Genomic DNA, 27408 nt, shown 5'->3' with positions numbered 1-27408 from the left:
GAAACTGACTGGCTCTTGGGGAACGGTCATGCTGGAGTTAAAGTGCATTGATGAGTAACAGTCCCTTGAGTGAACAGCTATGCTCAACATGCAGAGAAGAGAGGAGAAACATCACTTCCCAAAACAGTGACTTAGTAACAACAAGAAACACTCACTGCAATAGACTAGTGATGGGTTGTTCGCGAATGAACTGCTCTTTTTGAATTACTCTTTTTGGTGAACGTCAGGAACCGGATCGCATCTGTAAAATAGCCATTCATTAGGTAGTGCGGAGAGATCCTCATTCTGGTCCACACATCACTCAACGTAGAGCTGTTTGGCAGAAAAATGAACGGCTCTTTTAGGTGAACAGAGCCAAAAGATCCGGCTAACTGAAAAGAATGCTCATCATTACAATAGACAACATCCTCAATCAGTCAAAGAAAACTAAAAGGGTTTACACAACGCCAATTCTTTCTATAGTGATGTCAACTTTTTAAGAATGTTTTTTATATATACAGTCGTGGTCAAAAGTTTTGAGAACGACACAAATATACATTTTCACAGTCTGCTGCCTCAGTTTGTATGATGGCAATTTGCATATACTCCAGAATGTTATGAAGAGTGATCAGATGAATTGCAATTAATTGCAAAGTCCCTCTTTGCCATGCAAATTAACTGAATCCCTCAAAAACATTTCCACTGCATTTCAGCCCTGCCACAAAAGGACCAGCTGACATCATGTCAGTGATTCTCTCGTTAACACAGGCGTGAGTGTTGACGAGGACAAGGCTGGAGGTCACTCTGTCATGCTGATTGAGTTCGAATAACAGACTTGACGCTTCAAAAGGAGGGTGTTTCCACTGGTCCTGGGGCCCTTGTTAAGGTCAATGACATCATCAACTTTACCCAGTACCAGGACATTTCCGCCAAAAACCTGGTTGTCTCGGCCAGAAGGCTGAAACTCAAGTGGATCTTCTAGCAAGACAATAACCCCAAGCACACATTAAAATCCACAACGATTTTTGACATATACTAGATTCTTGACATAAGTCACTCTAATATATCTACTACTGTACATATCATTCTAAGTATATCTTGTGTACATTTGTCTGGTGTAAATATGTATAGATTACATTTTGATTACTGTTACAGTGCTATTTGGGTTGTTAATTGGAACATTCTTGATTTCTAGTATACAATAACATTTGAATTATTTGTGTACTTGTTTGACATTTTACTGCATTGTTAAGAGCTAGTAACGTAAGCATTTCGCTGCACCTGCTACAGTATAACATCTGCTTAACTGTGTACACAACCAAAAAACCTGGTTTGAAAGAAATAGTTAATTGGCCACAAAATCAACATTTTGCAATGGCCATCGCAATCTCCGGACTTGAAGCCCATTGAAAACCTGTGGTTTGAATTTAAGATGGCAGGTCATGAGTGCAAATGAAGGATATCAAGGATCACGAAAGATTCTGTATGGAGGAATGGTCTTATATCCTTCCCAATGTGTTCTCCAATCTTTTGAAACATTTTAGAAAAAGGCTCAGTGCCTTTATGCTCACAAGGTGAGGTATTGAAAGGAATTGAAGAACAGGGGTGCCAATAATTTAAAAGAAAATCAATTGACTTGTTAAACAAAATCTCTTTCGCTGAGTAATTGTATTAGTATAAAATAATATATATAAGGTTGGAGCATACAATATAGCTCAGTATTTGTAGCATTTATTTTATGCAGTCTTTTTTTGCTCATCCTTATCAAGGGTGCCAATAATGTTGAACATGACTTTAGAATGTGGACTAAATTACTAGACTATGCCGCCTTTTTGTATCATGAGGGGAGGTATTCAGGCAACTAAATAACAATGCAGGTTTGTAAAAGTCAACACCGACTAAGTGGAATCATAAAATACAGGTTTCAACACTGCCTTGACATAATGTTTTGACTTTGTGTCAAATATGAGAATAATTCTAGTGAATCTGGGGCAATTCGTGGAAAATAGCAAAGAAACAAGCAAACAAGAACTGTGAGTTGTGATTCTCCAGATTGTCTCTTTAGTTTCCACAAGGACATTTTTGTTACTGGATCCTTTCTTTGTGCTAATATTTCAGTTGGCCCGGGCTTGGTAACTGCAGCGTTGTCATGTGGAGAGACACGGCTATCCGAGTCAAAGTGAACCCGGTGTCAAGATTAAAAGACTTTCAGTAACTTCATTGGCCATCTTAATCCTTTTTCACTTCCTACAAATATACCAGCGCTAACATTATTATGGAAATGGTACATGCCGCCCCAAACACCATCTGAGCCATACATTCTCAGAGAGCATAGGAGATGTGTTTATTAAAGCCGTGTGTTGGAACATGTGTGATGATGGCTCTCATGAAGTCAACTCCTTCCCACTCAAATCATCCCTGTTTATTTGTCCACTGTTGGGGACAAATCTCTCATAGGGAGACTGTAACCGTTTTCAGATGTGCCCCAAAAAATGTTTTAAGTTAATCTCGCTGAGTCCCTCCCCTGTTGTGTACATTTTTTCTCTCGTGGTTGTGTAGATCTGACACTGAAAGCTGAAGGATCCAAACATACACAGACGCTGAAGTTACCTCAGGAGATCCAAAGGTCTTTCTCGGAGAGTGTGTGAACGTAACATTTGCCTCTTGTCAGTCTCTGTCTTGATCTCTATTCGAGCCTACACTTTTACTTCACCTCTTGGCATGGTTGTTTCGCATATTAGACCATTTTTTAAATGTTTTATTATTATTGGTAGTTACGCTCTTGTCCCATCGCTGCAACTCCCGTACGGACATAGGAGAGGTGAAGGTCGAGAGCCACGCCATCTCCAAAATACAACCCTGCCAAGCCGCACTGCTCGCTTAACCCGGAAGCCAGCCAGCCTGGCGACTGAAGTCAGCTTGCAGGCGCCCGGCCCACCACAAGCAGTTGCTAGAGCACGATGGGACAAGGACATCCTGGCCGGCCAAGGATGCGCCACCTCATGGGTCTCCCGGTCACGGCCAGCTGTGACACAGCCTGGGATCAAACCTGGGTCTGTAGTGACACCTCAAGCACTGCGATGCAATGCCTTAGACCGCTGCGCAACTCGCGATGCCCTGACCATTACTTCTCTTGGTTACTCTGACCATTACTTCCCTTAGAATCTTTCACAATTACAATAAATCAGTACTGCAGCAGAGATGTGCTAGGCTAGAGTATGTCCAGTGACACATTAGACACAAACTGACATAAAGTATTCTAATAGGCTGATTTGCTGATTTGCCTTAGCCTTGAGTCTCTTTGATCTTGTGCTACCTCCATAGCAAAACAGAAAGTACCATCTTAAACTGGATAACCCTGCATTGCGTCATTGAGTAGAAACATTGAAGGCCCAGTGCAGTCAAAAACATGATTTTCTATATATTTCCACACTATGAGGTTGGAATAATACTGTGAAAATGATAATGCCCTTTTAGTGTAAGAGCTGTTTAAAAAGACCTCCTGACATTTCTGCCTGTTTTGGTGGGATGGAGTTTTGGCCTGCCTGGTGACATTACCAGGCGGTAATTAATAGACCAATAAGAACGAGAGATCCTAACTTTTCTGCCAATAACAGCTAGTTTTCAGTTTTACCCTCCCCACTCAGACCACGCCCAAACAGGCCTAGCAAAATTCTTGCTTGTGAAATTGCTCTTTGCTAAGAAGCTATTTTGGTTTCATTATGATCATTTTAATTGAAAACAATCAAAGTAAGGTACTTAATTGTTATCCAGAAATTATTTGATGTTGATATACAAATGGCTGCATTGGTCATTATGGCCTCTCAAGCAAATCCTGTTTAGTTGTAGATATAAACATGTACAAGGCTCCCACCCACACTGGAGATGGGGAACAAGACATGTTTAGATGTTTACTTCTTCTGTGTCAAAATTTATTATTTTCTAGGGTTGTCGGAGAATATGCTGTCTTCAAGCACAATTACAATATATTTGAGTAGTTGTATACTGTTTTTTAAAGTGTTGATATTTTATATGTCTGGTTTCACTTAGTTGCCTATATTAGTGAGTAACAGCAACAACAAAAAAATCCTGTCCAAACTATTGCTTAGTTCTGTGCAAATTTCTACCTCCGGCAGGAAATTGCATGAGTTACAACCCGAGGGAGGATGAGAAGTTCTGGGTTCTCAATCTCAGTATCTCTCCATGGCCCTCGCCTAGATCTGAGCCTAACTTACACAGAGACAAAGCGGGAGTGTGTGTGTGTGTGTGTGTGTGTGTGTGTGTGTGTGTGTGTGTGTGTGTGTGTGTGNTGTGTGTGTGTGTGTGTGTGTGTGTGTGTGTGTGTGTGTGTGTGTGTGTGTGTGTGTGAGATGCTGGCGGGCTATGGAAGAGAGTAAAAAGCCATCTGACACTAAAGAATGTACAAATGAAGTGGATGACAACAAACTGAGACATATGAGGGGAGACAGTACAAAACTAGGGCTGTCAAATTATTTAAAAAATATTGATGATGACCGCTATGTGTCTTTCTGGCTTCACAAGAGGGTGTGTGAGGGGGGAGGATGGATGAGGGGATGAAGGAGTGAAACTCTTTTTATGTTGTGGTAGAAAAAATCCTTCCTATCCTGTTTATCTGGATTGGAGAAAAGTCCTTTCTAATATACAGGGCCCAGTGCCATCAATACAAGTAACCAGCTTTTCTGGCCAAAACCATTTAAGGTTAGTGTCCTTGAGATAGAAGAGAGAGAGAAAGTATTCTGGTGCTGTGAGTATGGGTGTTTGATTTCATTATCAATGTAGCAATGTTTACTGTGAAACAAAACAATTAAACTTTGTTTACATTTCAAAATTCCAACATTGTAAGAGGGATCCTAGAAAACCTGGAATTGTAAAATAACCTGAGTGATTAAGGCCCAGTCTGTTCACTGTAGGCAGAATGTACAGTAACTAAATCAACATTGTGTGTGTGTGTGTGTGTCAGGCAGGCAGTGGACAATGTCGGTGAAGCTGCGGTTTGAGTGTCCCGCGGACGGGTGCGTGGTCCAGAGGAGCTGCTCCTTCACGAGGTTCAGCCCCGTGAGTGGACGCCGCCGGTGAGTGACATCCTTAGTCGACCACTAAGGTGATAAACAACTATCATATAATATGGTCACGTGTAACATGGTCACACATCATGGTCCAATCAACTGAACTATCAGACCCATGGCTATGGAACCATGAAAATCCTGACCAGCTCAACAGGAGCTTGTTCCCTGCAGTCTAAAATACATGTACATATAATCACCCTATCAACCCCCACACATTCACTCTTTATTAGTGTGTATGGATGTCTTTGCTGACAGGGACACACACTTTTCATGCCACTTCATTACAAAGTGATTTTCGTAGCAGGTTAGGGGAGCATTTTCCCTAACCCTAACCCTTTTCCTAATCTTAATCTAACCTGTAACGAAAAGGTCACTTTGGTATCAAGTGGCGTGAAAAGAGCGCTTCCCAGATTGCCTCAGGCACAAATATTGTTCTGCAAGAGAGCCAATCACTTCACTTGACCAGTGTTAGAGATAGTCAATCACTATCCAGTACAAGAGACAGTCAGCCTCCTCCCACAACCTCAGTCTTGCCTGCCAATCAACCACCTTGTATTCTAGATAGACAGATATAAATACTTCATTAAGCAACTCAGTCACAAGGACAACAATCAACAACAGTTAAACAATCAACAGGTAAATAAAGGTTAAATAAAAAGGACTTTATGACTGAATCACTCCAATGCTTGACTTATGCTTGACTTACTTACAGTACGTTATCAATAACGAATATCAATAACGAATAGTGAGACAAGTAGAACTCAAGAGGTGAGCCAGCAGAAGAAAATACAGTCATAGGGTGCATGTAAATTCGCTCTGGCTATCTACTTCGATTTCAGAGCACTCTCGTTTGAGTGTGCCAGAACGCAGAATAACTGATGAGTTTACAAATGCTCAAAACCCGTTGTATATGGCCGGTGTCAGTAAACGTCGGCAAAAAAGGTAATTAAATTGTGCCAGCAGCACAGTTACAGTCACCAGCGCTCTGGATAACATGAAAACAGCCTAACCAGCTCTGCTAGGGTGAATAAAATGGTCAGAGTGAGGTGTTCTCTCATTTGTGTCTGGAAGTACCTAGCAAGCTAGCCAACGTTAGCCAGTTAGCTTGGGTGCTTGACTGCTTTTGTGAGGTCAGAACGTTCGGATCAACCCTACTCTTCTGCCAGAGTGCGCTCTGAACACTCCGGGAGCGAAACGCTCTGCATTTACAAATGGACAATCTGACAACGCTCTGAATTTTTGAACGCCCAGAGCTCACTCTGAGCACACTCTGGCAATCAAGATTGAATGTACGAACACACCCTTAATGAATATTCATTCCAACCCAAAGCCCTTAGTTTGCTATGCGCTGTGTATATCATATCATGAGTGTAAGACATAGCTGCCAGTTGGAGAGGGGAGATTTTCAAAAAAAATTGTGTCATATTTACTGAACACTAATACAAACGTAGCATATGGGACAGCAACCCGTTCCATCTCATCCCAAAGTTGCTCTATTGAGTTGAGGTCTGGGGATTGCGCAGACCCCTCAAGTAAACTGAACTTGGTGTCATGTTTCAGGCAAAGTTTTTCCACACCTCAATTGTCCAGTGTTGGTGAGCACGTGCCCACTGGATACACTTCTTCTTGTTTTATTTGATATGAGTGGAGTGCGGTCGTCTGCTACAATAGCCCATCCATAATAAGGATCGACGAGTTGTGCGTTCTGAGATGACGTTCTGTACACCACTGTTGTACTCCACCGTTATTTGTCTGTTGGTCGCTCGCCTTTTAGCTTGCATGATTTTTGCCATTCTTCTTCGACCTCTCTCATGAACGAGCTGTTTTTGCCCACAGGACTGCCGCTGACGGGATGTTTCTTGTTTGTCGCACCATTCTTGGTAAACCCTAGACACTGTCATGAGTGAAAAGCCCAGGAGAGCGGCTGTTTCTGAAATACTGTATCCAGCGCGCTCAAGTGACTTACAGTAGTGAGTGCATACTTTTTTGTGTTGGTGGCCCTAGTAGGAATCAAACCTCCTGGCATTGAAAGCACCATGCTCTACCAACTGTCACACTTTTTTTTGCACTAAAACGCTTCTGCAATTCTGATGGGTTAGCAAAGGGGGACGTGATGTCATCTTAAGAACCCAGGAGCAACACACTGGAATGCATTTCCTGCCTCAAAGCAGAGAGGGACAGAGGAAAACTGAGGCTATTTATTTGATTTATTTAACCTTTATTTTGACAGGGAGTCATGCTGAGACCAAGGTCTCTTTTACAGATGAGCCCTGTATCAAACATACACATCAATACACTCTATACACATCAATATACACATCAAAATACACAAAATGCAAAACACAATCATATAAAACAAACACATTCTTCAGTAAAAAGGCATTCATTCAGCCATCTGAATTGCCCCAGAGGCACCAGCGCTTCCAATTGCAAAAAAAATAAAATCAGATTAACCTAACTCAGTGGATATCGAAGGGATCTTCAGAGTTAGCCATCCTTGAGACCGAGTCTGGCAGCTCGTACGTCTGTAACAATGAAGTAAGGTATGGCAGAAGTTTATGCAAGTCAAGAGGGCTTTATAAACAAAAAGAGTGCAACGCATCAATCTACGAGACTTCAAAGAGGGCAAGGCGTACTTTCTGATACAGAAAGCAATGATGTGTACAGAACCTGTCGCCTGTAATAATGCGTAGTGCGTTATGATAAACAATTTATCAAAGTTACTAAGTTTATTGTGCTAAGCGTGAACAGCACTTGACAGTGGTCCTCATACGTTGTTATTATAAAGCTTTCATGGTGACATACAGTGGCCTGCGAAAGTATTCACGCCCTTTGGCATTTTTCCTATTTTATTGCCTTACAACTTGGAATTGAAATAGATTTTTTTTTAGGTTTGTATCATTTGATTTACACAACATGCCTACCACTTTTAAGATGCTAAATATTTTTTATTGTGAAACAAACAAGAAATAAGACAAGAAAACTGAAAACTTGAGCATGTGTAACTATTCCCCCCCCCCCCCCCCCCCAAAAGTCAATACTTTGTAGAGCCACCTTTTGCAGCAATTACAGCTGAAAGTCTCTTGGGGTATGTCTCTATAAGCTTGGCACATCTAGCCACTGGAATTTTTGCCCATTCCTCAACGCAAAACTTCTCCAGCTCCTTCAAGTTGGATGGGTTCTGTTGGTGTACAGCAATCTTTAAGACATACCACAGATTCGATTGAGAATTGGATTGAGGTCTGGGCTTTGACTAGGCCATTCCAATACATTTAAATGTTTCCCCTTAAACCACTCGAGTGCTGCTTTAGCAGTATGCTTAGGGTCATTGTCCTGCTGGAAGGTGAACCTCCGTCCCAGTCTCAAATCTCTGGAAGACTGAAACAGGTTTCCCTCAAGAATTTCCCTGTATTTAGCGCCATCCATCATTCCTTCAATTCTGAACAATTTCCCAGTCCCTGCCGATGAAAAACTTCAATGGTGTGGATGGTGGATGGTGTTCTCAGGGTGATGAGAGGTGTTGGGTTTGCGCCAGAAATAGCGTTTTCCTTGAAAAAATCGATATAAAAATCGATTTTAGTCTCATCTGACCAGAGTAACTTCTTCCATATGTTTGGGGAGTCTCCCACATGCCTTTTGGTAAACAGCAAACGTGTTATCTTATTTTTTTCTTTAGGCAATGGCTCTTTCTGGCCACTCTTCCATAAAGCCCAGCTCTGTGGAGTCTACGGCTTAAAGTGGTCCTATGGACAGATACTCCAATCTCTGCTGTGGAGCTTTGCAGCTCCTTCAGGGTTATCTTTGGTCTCTTTGTTGCCTCTCTGATTAATGCCCTCTTTGCCTGGTACGTGAGTTTTGGTGTGCGGCACTCTCTTGGCAGGTTTTTTGTGATGCCATATTCTTTCAATTTTTTAATAATGGATTTACTGGTGCTCCGTGGGATGTTCAAAGTTTCTGATATTTTTTTATAACCCAACCCTGATCTGTACTTCTCCACAACTTTGTCCCTGACTTGTTTGGCGAGGTCTTCATGGTGACGCTTGCTTGGTGGTGCACCATGCTTAGTGGTGTTGCAGACTCTGGGGCCTTTCAGAACAGGTACATACATGTATACTGAGATCATGTGACAGATCATGTGGCACTTAAATTGCACATAGGTGGACTTGATTTAACTAATTATGTGACTTCTGAAGGTAATTGGTTGTGACAGATCTTATTTCGGGGCTTCATAGCAAAGGGGGTGAATACATGTTCACGTACCACTTCTCAAGCTCTGTCAGGCTGGATGGGGAGCGTCGCTGCACAGCTATTTTCAGGTCTCTCCAGAGATGTTAGATCAGGTTCAAGTCCGGGCTCTGGCTGGGCCACTCAAGGACATTCAGAGACTTGTCCCGATTCCACTCCTGCGTTGTCTTGGCTGTGTGCTTAGGGTTGTTGTCCTGTTGGAAGGTAAACCTTCGCCCCACTCTGAGGTCCTGAGCGCTCTGGGGCAGGTTTTCATCAAGGATTTTTCTGTTTTTGCGCCATTCCTCTTTCCCTCGATCCTGACTAGTCTCTCAGTCCCTCCTGCTGAAAAACTTCCCCACCGCATGATGCTGCCACCCCCATGCTTCACCGTAGGGATGGTGCCAGGTTTTTCCTCCAGACGTAACGCTTGGCATTCAGGCCAACGAGTTCAATCTTGGTTTCATCAGACCATAGAATCTTGTTTCTCACGGTCTGAGAGTCTTTAAGTGCCTTTTGGCAAACTCCAAGTTGGCTGTCATGTGCCCTTTACTGAGGTGTGGCTTCCGTCTGGCCACTCTACCATAAAGGCCTGATTGGCGGAATGATGCAGAGATGGTTGTACTCTGGAAGGTTCTCCCATCTCCAAAGAAGAACTCTGGAGCTCTGTCAGAGTGACCATCGGGTTCTTGGTCACCTCCTTGACCAAGGCCCTTCTCCCCCGATTGCGGGGCGGCCAGTTCTAAGAAGAGTCTTGGTGGTTCCAAACTTCTTCCATTTAAGAATTATGGAGGCCACTGTGCTGTCTCGGAGCTCTACAGAGAATTCCTTCAACCCAATGGCTTGGTTTTTGCTCTGACCTGCACTGTGGGACCTTATATAGACAGGTGTGTGCCTTTCCAAATCATATCCAATCATTTTACCACAGGTGGACATTTCAAGGATGATAAATGGAAACAGGATGCACCTGAGCTCAATCTCGAGTCTCATAGCAAAGGTTCTGAATACTTATGTATATAAGGTATTTCAGTTCGTTTTTTGTTAAAATTTCAAAAAACCTGCTTTCACTTTTTCATTGTGGTGTATTGTGTGTAGATTGATGAGGATTTTGTTTAATTTAATCAATTTTAGAGTAAGGCTGTAATGTAACAAATGTGGAAAAAGTCAAGGGATCTGAATACTTTTCGAATGCACCATACGACATCTTGGTCCTCTTCCCTGCTATTCAAATCTGAAATCGGAACTGCATTATCTGGTACTGATGCAACGTTACAGCTGTTTTAGTAACTGCATCAACAACATTTTCTGTATAATTTTAAAACAACTGACATTTTTACCACTTTCCTAACAAGTTAACTTCTCTGCTATTCAAATTTGTCAACGGATATCTCATTATAAAGCTTTCATGGTGACATACGACCACACAGACCAATGAAGAGTGTGAGAAAGATTTCCACTGTCTGTCTGTAAAGAGAAGAGCGGGATGTACGTTGATCCTGCTGCTCTGATTGGATGGAGTGAAGCTGTCTCCGTTCACTCGCTTCATATTTCACCAGATCACTTCTCATCGCACTTCTTTCAGTTTTCACACGCAACAACTGTAGTTTAGACACTGACCACAGCTACTGACCACAACCATACACCTCTGACCCAAACTACTGAACCAGAACTACTGACCACAACCACAAAACTACTGACCACTACTGACCACAACTAGCTACTCACCACAACCACACAACTTCTGACCACACACCTACTTACCAAAACGACTAACCACTAAAGACCACAACTACTGACCCCAACTACTGACCACAACCACACAACTACTGAACAATATTACAGACCACAACTACTGACCTCAACTACTGACCATAACTACTGACCATAGCTACTGACCACAACCACACAACTACTGACCACAACTACTAAACCAAAACTACTGACCACAACCACACAACTTATAACCACAAAACCACTGAACCATATAAGTTATGACCTCAACTACTGACCACAACCACAAAACTACTGACCACAAGCACACAACTACTGACCACACAACTACTGACCACAACTACTGACCAGGTCCATACTGTAGGGACCAAAGAACCTTCAACACAATGACTTACCACAACTATTGACCACAACTACTGACCGCAACTGGCACTGTCATAGTATTCCACCTTTCCAACAAGTCAGTTCAGCAAATTTCTGCCCTGCTAGAGCTGCCCCGGTCAACTGTAAGTGCTGTTATTGGGAAGTGGAAACGTCTAAGAGCAGCAATGGCTCAGCCGCAAAGTGGTAGGCCACACAAGATCACAGAATGGGACCGCTGAAGCGCATAGAGCATAAAAATTGTCCTTGGTTGTCCCCGGTTGCAACACTCACTACCGAGTTCCAAACTGCCTCTGGAACCAACGTCAGCACAATAACTGTTCATTGGGAGCTTCATGAAATGGTTTTCGACGGCCGAGATCCAAGGACTCTCTATGGAGTGTTAGGTCAGGGCGTGACTAGGGGGTGCTCTAGTTCATTAAATAAAATATGTGGAACCCAACACACGCTGCGCCTTGGTCCGTCCATTATCAAGACCGTGACACTGCCCCAGAGTCCAGAGCTTTACACCACTCCAGCCAACACTTGGCATTGATCCTAGGGCGTGACAGTACCCCCCCCCCCAAAGGTGCGGACTCCGGCCGCAAAACCTAAAACCAAATGGTGAGGGTAGGGGGGGTGACTAGTGTCGGTGGCGCCAGGCTGAACGCCGTGCCTGGACTGGGCATCGGCGCAAAGGAGGGCTCCGGCCATGGAGCTGGGCTGGACGCCATGCCTGGACTGGGCAGCGGCGCAGAAGAACGCTCCGGCCATGGAGCTGGACTGGACGCCGTGCCTGGATTGGGCACCGGTAGAGAGGAAGGCTCCTGCCATGGAGCGGGACTGGACACCGTGCCTGGACTGGGCACCGTGCCTGGACTGGACCTCGGCGCAGAGGAAGGCTCCGGCCTTGGAGCTGGACTGGACGCCGTGCCTGGACTGGGCACCAGCGCAGAGGAGGGCTCCTGCCATGGAGCAGAACTGGACACCGTGCCTGGACTGGGCACCGGCAAAGAGGAAGGCTCCGGCCATGGAGCAGAACTGGACACCTTGCCTGGAAGCTCCGGACCGTTGACCGTCGCTGGAGGTTCTGGACCGTTGACCGTCGCTGGAGGTTCCGGACCGTTGACCGTCGCTGGAGGTTCCGGACTGTGAACCTTCGCTGGAGGTTCTGGACCGTGAACCGTCGCTGGAGGTTCCGGACTGTGAACCGTCGCCGGAGGTTCCGGACTGTGAACCGTCGCCGGAGGTTCCGGACTGTGAACCGTCCCCGGAAGCTCCGGACTGTGAACCGTCGCCGGAAGCTCCGGACTGTGAACCGTCGCTGGAAGCTCTGGACTGGGGAGGCGCACTGGAGACCTGGTGCGTGGAGCTGGCACAGGTGGCACCGGACTGGTGACACGCACTTCAGGGAGAGTGCTGGGAGCTGGCACAGGACATACCGGACTGGGGAGGCGCACTGGAGGCCTGGTGCATGGAGCCGGCACAGGTGGCACCGGACTGGTGACACGCACTCCAGGGCGAGTGCGGGGAGTTGACACAGGACGTACCGGACTGGGAAGGCGCACTGGAGGCCTGATGCGTGGAGCCGGCACAGGTTGCCCCGGACTGGTGACACGCACTTCAGGAAGGGTGCGGAGAGCTAGCACAGGACTCACCAGACTGCTGACAGGCTCTTCAGGTCGGATGCCATGCAGAACACACCTACATAACATTTCTCTCCTCTCTCTATCTCCCAACCTCTCCATTGCCTCCCTGGCGGTCTCTGGCTCTTCAGGGCGAGTGCGGGGAGCTGGCACAGATGGCACCGGACTGGTGTCACGCTCCTCGCCAAAACCTCTCTCCGGTATCCCTCATTGAACTCCTCCAGAGACTCCCATTCGGGTTCTGGCACTCTCCGCTGCTCAGCCGCCAGCTCCTGTGGCCGTGGTCCCCGGTGTTGTCGCTGTCCCTCCACCTTCCTTGGTGTCTCCTTCCAAGGAAGGGTCTCACAACCTCCCATGATTTCTTCCCAGGTCCAAAACTCCTTTACCTCCATCACACGCTGCTTGGTCCTTGAGTGGTGGGACATTCTGTCACGGTCTTGATAATGGATGGACCAAGGCACAGCGTGTGTTGAGTTCCACATCTTTTATTTAAGTGAAACTTAAAAAAAAAAAAAAAAAACAAGCAACCAAACGTGACTTACGTGCAACCAGCACAAACACAAACAATATCCCACAAACACAGGTGGGAAAAATGGCTACCTAAATATGATCCCCAATTAGAGGCAACGATTACCAGCTGCCTCTAATTGGGAACCATACAAAACACCAACATAGAAATAATGAACTAGAACAGCCCCTAGTCACGCCCTGACCTAACACTCCATAGAGAACCAAGGGCTCTCTATGGTCAGGGCGTGACAAGCAGTGGAAACGCGTTCTCTGGAGTGATGAATCACGCTTCACCATCTGTCAGTAAGACGGACAAATCTGGGTTTGGCGGATGTTAGGAGAATGGTACCCGCCGGAATGCATAATGCCAACTGTAATGTTTGGTGGAGAACGAATAATGGTCTGGGGTTGTTTTTCGTGGTTGCAGCTAGGCCCCTTAGTTCCAGTGGAGGGAAATCTTAACACTACAGCATACAATTGTAATGGCGCCGGGGAGGATGGCTGCCATTTTATTGGCTCTTAACCAACCATGCTATTTTGTTTGTTTTTTCACATTGTTTGTAAGTTATTTTGTACATAATGTTGCTGCTACCGTCTCGTATGACCGAAAAGAGCTTCTGGACATCAGAACAGCGATTTCTCACCTTGAATTGGACAAATAATTTTTCTTTAATGAGTTGGACAAGAGGGATTTACTCCAGACACCCGAACAGGCCCTCATCCCAGTCATTTGCAGGAGAAAGAGACGGAAGAGTTATCACCGAAGGAGATTGTGGTGCCTTGTGAGGATCCGCCGACGAGTGACTAATTTGCCTTTGTCATCGGTCCTATTGGCCAACGTTCAATCGCTGGATAATAAAATGAACGAACTAAAAGCACATAGATCCTACCAACGGGACATTAAAAAGTGTTATATCTTATGTTTCACCGAGTCGTGGCTGAACAACGACATGAATAACATACAGCTGATGGGTTATACACTGTATCGGCAGGATAGAAGAGCAGCCTCTGGTAAGAGAAGGGGTGGCGGTCGATGTAGATTTGTAAACAACGGCTGGTGGACGATATCTAAGGAAGTCTCAAGGTATTGCTTGCCTGAGGTAGAGTATCTCATGATAAGCTGTATACCCGATTATCTACCTAGAGAGTTTTCATCTCTATTTCCGTAGCTGTCTACATACCACCACAGACTGATGCTGGCACTAAGAACACACTCAATGAGCTGTATACCGTCATAAGCAAACAGGAACACGCTCATCCAGAGGCGGTGCTCCTAGTGGCCGGGGACTTTAATGCAGAGAAACTTAAATCCATTTGACCTAATTTCTACCAGCATGTTAAATGTGCAACCAGCGGGAAAAAAACTCTAGACCACCTTTACTCCACACACAGAGACGTGTACAAAGCTCTCCCTCACCCTCCATTTGGCAAATCTGACCAGAATTCTATCATCCTGATTCCTGCTTACAAGCAAAAATTAAAGCAGGAAGCACCAGTGACTCGGTCAATAAAAAAGTGGTCAGATGAAGCAGATCCTAAGCTACAGGACTGTTTTGCTAGCATAGACTGGAATATGTTCCGGGATTCTTTCGATGGTATTGAGGAGTACACCACATCGGTCACTGGTCGCTTCATCAATGACGTCGTTCCCACAGTGACTGTACGTACATACCCCAACCAGAATCATGGATTACAGGCAACATCCGCACTGAGCTAAAAGGTAGAGCTGACGCTTTCAAGGAACGGGGCTTATAAGAAATCCCGCTATGCCCTCCGACGAACCATCAAACAGGCAACGCGTCAGTACAGGACAAGGATCTATTCGTACTACACTGGCTCCGACGCTCGTCGGATGTGGCAGGGCTTGAAAACTATTACAGACTACAAAGGGAAGCACAGCCGAGAGCTGCCCAGTGACACGAGCCTACCCGACGAACTAAATTACTTCTACGCTAGCTTCGAGGCAAGTAACACTGAAACATGCATGAGAGCTTCAACTGTTCCGGATGACTGTGTGATCACGTTCTCCGTAGTCGATGTGAGTAAGACCTTTAAACAGATCAACATTCACAAGGCCAGACGGATTACCAGATTGTGTAATCCGAGCATGCACTGATCGGTGTCTTCACTGACATTTTCAACCTGTCCCTGTCTGAGTCTGTAATACCAACATGTTTCAAGCAGACCACTATAGTCCCTGTGCTCAAGAACACTAAGGTAACCTGCCTAAATGACTCTCACGTCTGTAGCCATGAAGTGCTTTGAAAGGCTGATCATGGCTCACATCAACACCATTATCCAAGAAACCCTAGACCCACTCCAATTTGCATACTGCCCCAACAGATCCACAGATTATGAAATCTCTATTGCACTCCACACTGTCCTTTCACACCTGGACAAAAGGAACACCTATGTGAGAATGCTATTCATTGACTACAGCTCAGCGTTCAACACCATAGTCCCATCAAAGCTCATCACTAAGCTAAGGACCCTGGGACACCTCCTTTGCAACTGGATCCTTGACTTCCTGACGGGCCGCCCCCGGGTGGTAAGGGTAGGTAACAATACATCCGCCACGCTGATCCTCAACACGGGGATCCCTCAGGGGTGTGTGCTCAGTCCCCTCCTGTACTCCCTGTTCATTCATGACTGCAAGGCCAGGCACGACTCCAACACCATCATTACGCTTGCCGATGACACAACAGTAGTAGGCCTGATCACCGACAATGACGAGACAGCCTATAGGGAGGAGGTCAAAGACCTGACAGTGTGGTGCAAGGATAACAACCTCTCCCTCAACGTGATCAAGACAATGGACAGACGGGCGGCTCAGGACAGACGGGCGGCTCAGGCGGCTCAGGACAGACGGGTGGCTCAGGACAGACGGGCGGCTCNGGCGGCTCAGGACAGACGGGCGGCTCTGGCGGCTCAGGACAGACGGGCAGCTCTGGCGGCTCAGGACAGACGGGCGGCTCTGGAGGGTCCGGACTGGAGGGAGGCTCTGGAGCGTCCGGACTGGAGGAACACACAGGAGACTTGGTTCTTAGAACAGGCATAGTACTCACCAGGCTGGAGAGATCTACTGGAGGCCTGGTCCTTGGAGGAGGCACAGGATAGACCGGTCCGTGGAGGCACACTGGAGGTCTCGAACTAAGGGCCTGAACAACCCGTCCTGGCTGGATGTTGATTTTAGCCCGGCACTTGCGGGGCGCAGGCACAGGACGCACTGGGCTGTGCAGACCCACGAGAGACAGTGCGTAGGGCTGGTGCCATATAACACGGACTGAGGAGACGCACTGGAGACCAGATGCGCTGAGCCGGCTTCATTACTCCTGGCTCGATGCCCACTCTAGCCCGGCCAATATGAGGAGCTGCAATGTAGCGCACCGGGCTACGTATGCACACTGGGTACACCGTGCTCTTCACCGCGTAACACGGTGCCTGCCCGGTCACTCTCTTTCCACGGTAAGCACGGGGAGTTGGCTCAGGTCTCCTACCTGACTTAGCCACACTCCCCGTGTGCCCCCACCAATACATTTTTGGGGCTGCCTCAAGTCCCAGCCGTGCTGCTGTGCTGTCTCCTCATACCACCGCCGCTCACCTTTCGCTGCCTCCAGCTCTGCCTTGGGACAGCGATATTCCCCAGCCTGTGCCCAGGGTCCTTCTCCGTCCAGAATCTCCTCCCATGTCCATGAGTCCAGAGATTTCTGCTGCTGCCCGATACCATGCTGCTTGGTCCTTTTTTGGTGGGTGATTCTGTCACGAACGTTGTAGTGATGAGACCAAGGCACAGCGTGATTTGAAGACATACTTCTTTTAATAAAGAAATATACTGAACAAACAAAAATACAAAAAAAACGAACGTGACCGCTATAAACAATGAGTGCAGACATGCAACCTCACAAAGACAATCACCCACGAAATACTCAAGGAATATGGCTGCCTAAATATGGTTCCCAATCAGAGACAACGATAAACAGCTGCCTCTAATTGAGAACCAATCTAGGCAACCATAGACATACAAAACACCTAGACTAGTAACAAACCTCATAAACATACAAAAACCCTAGACAGGACAAAAAACATATATCACCCCTTGTCACCCTGACCTAACCAAAAATAATGAAGAAAACAAAGAATACTAAGGTCAGGGCGTGACATTAGGATTCTACAAATTAGTTGATTACTGCATCTGATTTTGAAATTACATTGTTGGGCTTCGGTCTGAACCTGTCTAGACTTGGATGCAATACACAATTGAAATCTCTGCCCAATATCAAATGATGAGAGTTAAGGACGGGAAGTGTTGAGATGAGGTCAGAGAAAAATTGAGCGTCATCCCAATTAGGACCATAGAGGTTAGCCAGAATAATCTGTGTGCTAAACATTTCCCCATCACTATAATATATCTGTCATTAGTATCTGAAATTACTTTGGAGGAGCCTTTTCTGATAAGGATGGCTGCCCCTCTGGCCTTAAAACCAAAGTTGGAGTGAAATATTGGGTTTACCCATCCTCTCTTTAGTTTATCATGGTCGCTGGACCGGAGATGGGTCTCTTGGAGAAAAACAATGTCCGGATTTAAGGACTTAAGATGAGCATACACTCGGCTACGCTTGACCACCTGGTTAATTCCTTTCATGTTCCAGCTGATAACGCATGTGGAGCCTAGAGTATGTGAATTAGGCATAGTCATAGTAATCAGAAATGAATGTTAGTACGATCTGAAAGGTCAGAGTAATAAAATTAAAATAAATAAAAAAACAGCTAAAAACAACAAAATACCCAGAAGAAAACCTTGGACCCCTATGCTGGCCTTCCCCCTGTCGGAAGGCAGCATCTACCTCTCCTAGACTAGAGCAAAATGCTACCATGTTAAACTGAACCTAAGTAGAGCTCTGTCCAGGGCGAACATAATCAAGTTTACACATAGGGAAAGGGATTCTGGAGGGAACCAACTCAGCCATCCAAGGTATCTTATGCAATATGCATATTTGAAGGATAGTAAAACAATATATAAAAACGAGGTATAGGTATATGTCCCCCCCACCAACCCCATCCACTTGGGATGACTTAAAACAAAAATATGTATACAGTTGAAGTCAGAAGTTTACATGCACAATTTTTCAACCACTCTATAGTATAACAAACTATAGTTTTGGCAATCTATTTTGTGCATGACACAAGTAATTATTCCAACAATTGTTTACAGACAGATTATTTCACTTATAATTCACTGTATCACAATTCCAGTGAGTCAGTAGTTTACATACACTAAGTTGACAGTGCCTTTAAACAGCTTGGAAAATTCCAGAAAATTATGTCATGGCTTTAGAAGCTTCTGATAGGCTAATTGACATCATTTGAGTCAATTGGAGGTGTACCTGTGGATATATTTCAAGGCCTACCTTCAAACTCAGTGCCTCTTTGCTTGACATCATTGGAAAATCAAAATAAATCAGCCAAGAACTAAAGATTGTAGACCTCCACAAGTCTGGTTCATCCTTGATAGCAATTTCCAAACACCTGAAGGTACCACGTTCATCTGTACTAACAATAGTACGCAAGTATAAACACCATGGGACCACGCAGCCATCATACCTCTCAGGAAGGAGATACGTTCTGTCTCCTGGAGATGAACGTATGTTGGTGCGAAAAGTTTAAATCAATCCCAGAACAACAGCAAAGGACCTTGTGAAGATGCTGGAGGAAACAGGTCCAAAAGTATCTATATCCACAGTAAAACGAGTTCTATATCGACATAACCTGAAAGGCTGCTCAGCAAGGAAGAAGCCACTGCTCCAAAACCACCATAAACAAGCCAGACTACGGTTAGCAACTGCACATGGGGACAAAGATCGTACTTTTTGGAGAAATGTCCTCTGGTCTGATGAAACAAAAATAGAACTGTTTGGCCATAATGACCATCGTTATATTTGGAGGAAAAAGTGGGAGGCTTGCAAGCCGAAAAACACCATCCCAACCGTGAAGCACTGGTGTGGCAGCATCATGTTGTGGGGGTGCTTTGCTGCAGGAGGGACTGGTGTGCTTCACAAAATGGATTGCAACATGAGGCAGAAAAATTATGTAGATATATTGAAGCAACATCTCAAGACATCAGTCAGGAAGTTAAAGCTTGGTCGCACCTGGGTCTTCCAAATGGACAATGACCCCAAGCATACTTCCAAGGTTGTGGCAAAATGGCTTAAGGACAACAAAGTCAAGGTATTGGAGTGGCCATCACAAAGCCCTGACCTCAATCCTATATACAATTTGTGGGCAGAACTGAAAAAGCTTGAGCGAGCAAGGAGGCCTACAAGGAGGCCTCAGTTACACCAGCTCTGTCAGGAGGAATGGGCCAAAATTCACCCAACTTATTGTAGGAAGCTTGTGGAAGGCTACCCGAAACGTTTGACCCAAGTTAAACAATTTAAAGGCAATGCTACCAAATACTAATTGAGTGTATGTAAACTTCTGACCCACTGGAAATGTGATGATAGATATAAAAGCTGATATAAATCATTCTCTCTACTATTATTCTGACATTTCACATTCTTCAAATAAAGTGGTGATCCTAACTAACCTAAGACAGGGAATTTTTACTAGGATTAAATGTCAGGAATTGTGAAAAACTGAGTTTAAATGTATTTGGATAAGGTGTATATAACCTTCTGACTTCAACTGTATATACTGTATTTTATACCGTCTATTGCATCTTGCCTATGCCGCTCGGCCATCGCTCATCCATATATTTGTGTGTATAAGGTAGTTGTTGTGGAATTGTTAGATTACTTGTAAGATATTACTGCACTGTCGGAACTCGAAGCACAAGCATTTCGCTACACTCGCATAAACATCTGCTAACCATGTGTATGTGACCAATACAATTTGATTTGATTTGATTTTTATACATGACCCAGAGCATGATGGGATGTTATTTTCTTAAGAATTGCTCAGGAACCACACCTGTGTGAAATCAACTGCTTTCAATATACTTTGTATCCCTCATTTACTCAAGTGTTTCCTTTATTTTGACAGTTACCTGTACATGTAGTTCACTACTCCCCAACTCTGGCGATAAATATGTTGATTGAGTCAACCAGGATGTGTAAACTAAGCTATGACATACATGGACATACAGCACATATTTGACATATCATAAATACCTCAGTAATTACAATATATTGCATGTGTCTAAATGGCACCCTAAATCCAAGCATACCTGATTCAATGTGTCAACTGATCATCAAGCCCTCAATGAGTTGAATCAGGTGAGTTTGTCCGGGGCTACAACAAAAAGGTGTGCTGTTGGGGGTACTCGAGGACTGGAGTGCCCTATATGGTGCAGTACTTTTAACCAGGGTTCATAGGACTCTGGTCGAAAGTAATGCATTATATAGGGAATAGGGTGCCATTTGAGACGCAATCAGCACTGTGTGTAAATGCTTGCCTTCTTCATCCTCTCCTCCATACAGGGTCTCCCCTTTACAGAACTCTTTTCGATCCAAGGCCCTGTCGGGGAAATCTACCAGGGTGCATCCCTCTCCCAGTCGGATGGGAGCCAGTATCTGGGGACAGCAACCTGAGCAGGTGGACCGGATATTCCAGGCCTTACGGAAAGGCCTCAAGTAAGTAGCAACTCCAATCATATGAATGTCCAAAGGACTAGACAAGAGGGATCTAAGGTTAGTCGCCGATCTAAGGTTTTATTTCCCTTTTAATTGGTGGGGGGGGGTACGCTTGGGGAAACATAAGCTGATCTTAGATCTGTGCATCAGGGCAACTCGCTGTTAATTCAGAAGTCTCATGTACTGTACTGCACCAATCAGCATCACGCACAGTGCTTGGTGGCTGATATTGAGCTTTGTTGGCAGGGAGTATCTAGATGGCCATCAGACGGAGATGGACTTCCTGTCCTCCCAGCAAAGAGACACCAAGAGGAACTCCAGACTGGTGAGTATATAGTAGTCGAGGTTGTTGGAATGGAAAATGGGATGTATGGGCTCATTGCATTACACTCCTAGATAAAAAAAGTTTATTTGTTTGTCACCATAGGTGAACACTTTTTGGTTCCAGGTATAACCCTTTGGTGGTGAAAACGGTTCTACTTAAAACCTTTTAGTGGAGAAACGATTCCACGAAGAACCTTGTATTAATGAAAGGATTCCACTAATAACCACAAATAAAATATTTTCAGAGGGTTTTCCTACGGGGACAATTGAAGAGCCCTTTATGGTTCCAGATATAACCTTCTTTTCTAAGAGTGTAATGAGTGGAACTGCAGTAAACACATGGAAAAGAAAGTCTCCACTAGTACACAGTCACAATGAACAATTTAGGCTCTTTATCAACAGTCTTTTCTCAATCTCTCACGTCCACTCTTCTCGTCTCCTCAAAGCACATTGGAGCAGAATATCTGAGGTTCCTCATCTAGGATCTCTTCCTCCAAAACGGTTTGAGAAAGAGGCGAGGAAAGAGAATGTGAGGAATAAAGAAACAACTTTTAAGACATAGCTTTTGTATCGAGTTCATAAAACATATAGATCTCCCAGAAATAAACCTAGACAATCCTTTGTTTTCAGGCTTTTCTGTATGATTTGGAGAAGGTGAGATACCGTTTTTTGCCTGCTCTCTTATTATTTTTCGAATGGTCAAAATTAATTGTCATGGGGCCTCCCGAGCGGTGCAGTGGTCTAAGGCACAGCATTGCAGTGCTAGCTGTGCCAATAGAGATCCTGGTTCGAGTCCAGGCTCTTTCACAGCCGGCCGCGACCGGGAGACCCATGGGGCGGCGCACAGTTGGTTTGGTTGGCAGGGATGTCCTTGTCCCATCGCACTCTAGCGATTCCTGTGGCAGGCCGGGTGCATGCACACTGACACGGTTGCCAGGTTCACAGTGTTTCTTCCGACACATTTGTGTGGCTGGCTTCCGGGTTAAGCGGGTAGTGTGTCAAGAAGCAGTGCGGCTTGGTTGGGTTGTGTTTCGGAGGATGCACGGCTCTCGACCTTCGCCTCTCCCGAGTCCGTATGGGAGTTGCAGCGATGAGACAAGACTGTAACTACCAATTGGATACCATGAAAAAGCGGTAAAAAAAAGAAGACAATTTTTTAAAATTACATTTAAAAATTGTTGTCATAAAATGTACCACTTGATTTTGCGATGTCAGGAGATCCGAGCATTGGAGAGATACATAAGAAGACTGGAGTTCCAAATCAGCAAGGTAACAACTTCCATAACTTTCCTAATGCATATTGCTGGTGTTTTTATTTAACAGACATGATACTGAAGAGATGACAGGAAAGGTATGACATCTATGAGTCAGAGGGGCAGTGGTTCAGTTTCGAACCCATGTTGTCTCCGGTATACATGCAGGCCGGGATCAACAGCACAAACCGCTAGACCACACAGGCCACACTTCTATGACCTCTATGTAGGTCTATGTAGTGTCAATTCTGTCTCCAACACAGTCAAACACTGAGGGATTTTCCCACCAGCCAATGTGCATCGATGCATCAGGAAGAATAACACCATGTGGGAGCAACAGCCTCATAAATAACCAGAGGGAGGGCAAAATGGTTGCCTGTTTATATTTACATTTCCAGGTGGAAGAGCTGTACGAGACTTACTGTATTCAGTGGCGTCTGTGTCAGGGGGCGGTGAACATGAAGAAAGCCTTCGCTCTATCGCCCTCTTCACGGGCTTCCAGAGAGAGCCTGCAGGAACTCAACCGTAACCATCGCCACAGCCTGGAGGTATTGCAGTCACACGCGGCCGGGTGCCACACAACTTAATTTACCTCAACAATTTCATGGGTTATCTCACACACCGTATACACAGATCCTCTGGTCAAACGTGTCCTTCGGTTGCCATGTTTATAACATACGGGTGGATATGGGACATAAACAGACAACCAAAAGCTTGTTCATCTTCCTGTTTCATGAGTTAATTCGCACGTTATACGCTTAGCAGCCAACCGCTGAGTCTGGAGTCACATGTCACTGATGGGCACCTGAAGGCCCATTACTCTTCATATTTCATGGGTCACACGGGAAGGTATGGGTCACACGTGAGCTAGCGTAACCCCATTTACCACTGACATAGTGTGGAGGTATGGTTCACAGATGGACTTTGAATCTCCCATTTGTCTTCTCTTGTCATGGGTTCTCACACACAGAATTTCACTATAAGATCTATTAGACATATTCAAGTATACTTTAAAGGATTTTGAAGTAGTTTATTAACAAGTTTGATTAGTTCATAGATAGATTAGAAACGAATAATAAACCACGTACAAACTACCTAGAAATACTTTATAAAGTTAACCTGTGTGTAAAGTGTTACCAAGACAATTTAAGTCTCTGATCATGCAGACAACTCCTACAGGTCCAGTTAGATCAATAAATTCATTGTGAAAATGAAGTACAGTAGCAATCCACTGCAGATCATAACCTACAAATTCTTTCAGGATATGTGTGTCATGGAGGGGGAGTTGGAGATTCTCTTGGGAGAGCTTCACATCAAAATGAAAGGTAAAACATATGTTCAACCTTCATCATTCTAGTGAAATGGAATACAAAAAATGGCACACCTCAATGGCAAGCTTCAACTTTGTCTGAAAAATATATTCCAACAGGATTGATCGGCTTCGCTCGACTATGCCCAGGCGACCAATACGAAGTGAGTGCCTCTATCAAAACATATCCCAGTGAAAAACGCTCTGAGGAACCACAACTGAGGAAAAAGACTCAGGCTGCGGCCGAAATGGCACCATATCCCCATAGCTCTAAGGACCTTGGTCAAAAGTAGTGAGCTTTATAGGGAATAGGGAGCTATATGGGACACGGTCTCAAAGATGTATGCTTTTTTCCATCCAGGTTGTGATCCGTCTGGGGAGGCAGAGGTGGAAGATCCGTGGAAAAATCCAGACGGATGATAGGCAGTCATGGGATGTGGAGGAGATGATCTTCCTCGCTCACATCCACGAGAACTTTGATATAAAGGTGAGCTTTTGGGGGCGGCTTCCCATACACGGATTAAATCTAGTCCTGGACTAAAAAGCTTGCTCAATTAAGAATCTGTATTGAACTAGTTTTAATCTGTGCCTAGGAAACTGGCCCCTAAAGATTTAGACTGAGCTGCATCTCAAATGACAGTCTAACTCATACATAGTGTATAACTTTTGACTGGAGCAACGTATGGTCACATAGCACACTACTACAGAGGTAATAAGGTGACATTTGAGATTTAGAAGCAGTTGAAAGCAGTTGATTTTCCCTGTGGAAACTTCATTTGTGTGTCTGTCAGGTACATCCAGGCACATCAGGATCACACATGACAATACATTCAGATGCTCTCCGGGTGCAAGCCCACACACCAGTGTAAACGTCATATCCTGTCAGGGACGACCATGTGGGTAGTGATGACAAGCTTATTCCTGTCCTTTGTGTGCGGGAAACACAGTGGCATACAGTGCATAATGTGGATGAAGTTACATTCTCTGTTGATGGGGAAAACAACATCCCTTCTGTGAAAAAGATATGAAGCCCATTTTCTGGCTAAGTGAGTTATCTTTACAATGGACAAAGGATTTCCAGTCAAACTAAGTCTAATTGAAGTTGCAGACGTTCAAAGCTAGAAACAGTAGTCTTCAAGTGCATGATAATACACCTTAAAAACCAAAAAAGTAAATGGCTGTGAATGAAAAGGATAGAGAAAGAAGAAAGTTGTATTGTTAAGAGTCTACACATGAAAGAATGAGGAGTAAGACATTTCTGACCTTGTGTGACGTTTCAACTGACCAATCAAGTGTCTCTACTCAGGTAACAGAGGTCAAGGGCCTGGGCTCCCTGCTGGTTGGCATGGTAATGTGTAAGAGTGCTGACTTCTTCATGTCTCGACCCCAGCTCATGGTAGTGGACATCACTGAACTAGGCACCATCAAGCTCCAATTAGAGGTGGTGTGGAAGTAAGTACACCAGTTAGCCATTTGAAAAATTATTTACAAGGTTTATGTTTATATGCAGAGTATAAATTATACCGTGACATTGGGGGGGGTCTCTATTTTTTTCAAAGAACTTCAGGTGAATGCACAAAAACATGTATGGGTTAGACATGTATTATAAGACATGTATTATAACGGTAAACATGTATTACCTTTTAATGTGGCACTAACACAACCAGTCATGATGTTTTCGTCTTATTGTCAAACAAATCACTTCAAAAAGTCGGCTACCTGCTCACGTTCGTCCACTCAAAAATAATTCCAGCATCCAAACAGAGCACTGTGCACCGGCCATTTGATGAATGGAAATAGACATCTGTTATAAAACATCAAAAAGTGTAATTACATTCGCAGATTGTCATTAAGCCAACACTCTTGTAGCCTGAATTAATTGATGCATCTTGCTGACAAATTGAACTGTTTTTGTAAAAAGTAAAGTTGGGACACCTGAAAAGGGGCTGAAATACAGGAAACAAATACAGTTGTGTCTGTCCTGAGCTCATCGGCATAGGAAACTGTGAGGGCCCAGTTTGCTAGCAGATGCTCAAGACAGACAGAGATGCAGATAGGCGGAGTAGAGAGAAGAATGCAATTGAAAGAACCTGAACCAACTGTCACTGGTATAAACCATGACAGAGAGGTGGTGGTGTTGGTTTCATTCTAAATAAACTTTTATTTTACTATTTGTATCAGTACACTGTTTATATGGTTATGGTTATAGGGTGCTGAGTTATTCCTGATTATACTGAGAAGTAAGTGGTGACGTGTGCAGGTAGGAATTAAAAATAGTAAAACATAAAAATATCTTCCTTACAAATAAAACTATACGAAGGTGAAACTAGGTAAAAACTAGACCCTGGAGTTTTACCTGTTCAAGTCACATGGTCAGGGATATCTGCTGGTTCTTATTTATAGGTTTGGAAGTAATGTGTTTTTTCTCTCTGAGAATTGAACGTAGCATGTATTAGATCAATAGAATGATATTTGCAGCTGTTACTCAGACAGTGCAAGATAGATTTAGATAATTTAAGCATTTTTCTCTGCCAGTTTTCATTCATTCCTAAGAGAGGGAGGACTGAAACTGACTGAAACACAGACCAGACAATTACTGTACCTCTCCTCTAACATGACCCAGCTGTGAAAGAACAGCTGATCCTATACAGACTATAGACTACCTCATCCATCCTCTTCCATGGACACACACACACACACACACACACACACACACACACACACACACACACACACACACACACACACAAATGCTCTGCCCTTGCACCACAACAGATCAGATTACAGTGGGTATATAGACTCCAGGTGGAGGACATTTCATGGTTTCTCTTCACAGTGCTGGTAGTTTAACCAGATCCTAAACCTCAGCCATCAAGAAGTGCCTTCTGATTGCTCCTCCATTCTGTCATGATGCTATTCTGACCTGCTTTCTCAGTCAGCACACCAGCCATATAAACTACCTTCTGGTTTACTCTGAGAATGAGTTACACTAAAATAAAAATAAAAATGGAGTACCCGCAAAACACCAGTCTCAACGTCAACAGTGAAGAGGCAATTCCGGGATGCTGGCCTTCTAGGCAGTGTTCCTCTGTCCAGTGTCTGTGTTATTTTGCCCATCTTAATCTTTTATTTTTATTGGCCAGTCTGAGATATGGCTTTTTCTTTGCAACTCTGCCTAGAAGGCCAGCATCCCGGAGTCGCCTCTTCACTGTTGATGTTGAGACTGGTGTTTTGCGTGTATTTAATGAAGCTGCCAGTTGAGGACTTGTGAGGTGTCTGTTTCTCAAACTAGACACTCTAATGTACTTGACCTCTTGCTCAGTTGTGCACCGGGGCCTCACACTAATCTTTCTATTC

At 44.6% G+C, this 27408-nt stretch overlaps 1 protein-coding gene across 2 annotated transcripts in view; it reads left to right on the top strand.

The window, feature by feature from the left end:
* Positions 1 to 27408, top strand: part of ripor3 (RIPOR family member 3) — a 57762-nt gene that overhangs the window by 11955 nt on the left and 18399 nt on the right. Inside the window, exons 2-11 of one of the 2 annotated variants that reach the window (XM_023983700.2) lie at positions 4965 to 5072; positions 21013 to 21165; positions 21412 to 21490; positions 22120 to 22143; positions 22705 to 22758; positions 23141 to 23290; positions 24004 to 24067; positions 24172 to 24215; positions 24413 to 24538; positions 25358 to 25503. In XM_023983700.2, the coding sequence (XP_023839468.1) occupies positions 4975 to 5072; positions 21013 to 21165; positions 21412 to 21490; positions 22120 to 22143; positions 22705 to 22758; positions 23141 to 23290; positions 24004 to 24067; positions 24172 to 24215; positions 24413 to 24538; positions 25358 to 25503 (938 nt within the window). In that variant the 5' untranslated portion in view covers positions 4965 to 4974. Of the gene's footprint in view, positions 1 to 4960; positions 5073 to 21012; positions 21166 to 21411; positions 21491 to 22119; positions 22144 to 22704; positions 22759 to 23140; positions 23291 to 24003; positions 24068 to 24171; positions 24216 to 24412; positions 24539 to 25357; positions 25504 to 27408 lie in introns of both variants that reach the window. The other variant, XM_023983692.2, reaches the window with a different exon arrangement.

This window comes from Salvelinus sp. IW2-2015, linkage group LG1 (genome assembly GCF_002910315.2).
Source record: "Salvelinus sp. IW2-2015 linkage group LG1, ASM291031v2, whole genome shotgun sequence".
Classification (NCBI taxonomy): Eukaryota; Metazoa; Chordata; class Actinopteri; order Salmoniformes; family Salmonidae; genus Salvelinus; species Salvelinus sp. IW2-2015.
This window is presented reverse-complemented; position numbering and strand designations above follow the sequence as displayed.